The 1,568-nt window shown below is 53.4% G+C and overlaps 1 protein-coding gene across 1 annotated transcript; it reads right to left on the reverse strand.

Annotated features, from left to right (window-relative positions):
* Positions 1–276: 276 nt before the first annotated feature.
* Positions 277–819, reverse strand: AURANDRAFT_69311 (hypothetical protein; the record flags this gene model as incomplete). Its single annotated transcript, XM_009045074.1, has 2 exons — positions 277–633; positions 757–819. 2 exons carry the CDS (start codon positions 817–819, stop codon positions 277–279), a joined length of 420 nt encoding a protein of 139 aa, XP_009043322.1.
* Between the last annotated feature and the right edge of the window lie 749 nt (positions 820–1,568).

Consider the following 1,568-nt stretch of genomic DNA (forward strand, 5'->3'; position numbering starts at 1 on the left):
GGCATCGATTCCGAAGTGCAGTGGAGTAGTAGTGCCACCAGTAGTAGGGTAATGGCCAGGTGGGCGGGGACTCCAGAGGCACAGTTGCTGTTACCCAGCACGGGTGGTGGTGGTCGGGTGTGGGGGGGGGAGGGGGGTTGTGTGTGTCTGGGGGGTCCGCGCCCATAGCTCTGAGTTGGGATCGACGGGGTTCTCGCCAGGTGTCGACGATGGCTGGGCCTAATGCACTTTGATTTTACTAAAGAATTGCAAAGAAGCAAAATCGTGTGCTGCCATCTACCGCCCAGAGAGTCTGGCATTAATCATTGCTTGTATCTCTTCCGGCGATGCGGTCTTGACAGCCTTTTGAGCAGCAATTCTTTCATTGCGCTCGCGCTGCGCCGTAGCAACAACTGCGGCAGCCTCTGCTTTCACAGAAGCGGATGACGCCACAGGCTTCCCGTTCGGCGTCGGCGGGGACTGCGCCAAAACAGACGCACGACCGGCCATACTGCTCTTCAGCCTGCTATTGATAAGCGCCTGAAGCTCATCCGGGGTTTTTGCGTTTTTCGCCGCTTCCTGCGCTTTGGTGCGTTCCTCTAAATCCTTACGCGCCGCTGCCACGATCGTCGCCGCTTCGGCTTTAATTGCGGCCTGAGACGAGAAACAGTTTAACGAGGCCCAGAAGTCGTCGTACCTCATCTTCCATTATCCGGCGATCAGGCTCTCGCTTATTAGAATTTTATGCACAATAATAATAAGGATTTACGGCAGTACAATATGTTCCCGGTAACGAATGCTCGATACTAGAGGTTCTTTCCACCACTTGTTTCGTAACATCGTCGTCTAAGTGGAACACCTCCCCGGTGCGGCTATCTGCCGAACCTGTGACCACTCCGCTAATGACATTAGTTTCTTCTAGCCCCTGTCCGAGTTCAATCCTGATAGGTAAGCTCTGGTGCCGCAGTGCCGGAAACAAACCCTTGAAACGAAACGCCTGGGGTTTTGTATCTTGAAGTTCAGCTTGGTTAGTTGCCAAGTTCAACATAAACGTTGAAGTTAGGGGGTCGTAAACCGCCCGAAAGTGGGGTCCTTTCGCCGAGGCTGGCGTTGTGAGTGCGGTAGCGTCGTACATTTTGAGACACTCGGGCGTGAGGATCGTTTTTCGCGAAAAGTTGAGTTTCAACCCGCACTAGACCCGCGCGCGCGCGCGCGCGGCAAATTTTCAGGAGGTGTAGTACACGTCCCTCCGGCCGCTGGCCGGATTTAATTAATAAATATTATTTTCTTATTTCGTACGGGCGTGTCTAGATGTACGTTGTTTCCGGCACTGCTGGTGCGTGTTCTTGACGTAAGTTTGTCCATAACGCGTACCGTCTCCTTCCCATAGGAATCCCCCGATGCCAGCTCTACTCCTTCCTACCAAGACCATCCCATTGCGGTGATTCTCCGGATCATCAGCGTGGGGGTTGTCCGCCTGACTAGGGTACGGTGATAATTAGTTAGTAAGTAGACTACCTACTCAGGCAGGTAGACTAATCGGACCGGGGCTCTCTGTCCTCAATCGCTGGAGTTAGGTGAGTAAGAAA

The sequence above is a fragment of the Aureococcus anophagefferens genome (genome assembly GCF_000186865.1).
Source record: "Aureococcus anophagefferens unplaced genomic scaffold AURANscaffold_1373, whole genome shotgun sequence".
Taxonomy (NCBI): domain Eukaryota; class Pelagophyceae; order Pelagomonadales; family Pelagomonadaceae; genus Aureococcus; species Aureococcus anophagefferens.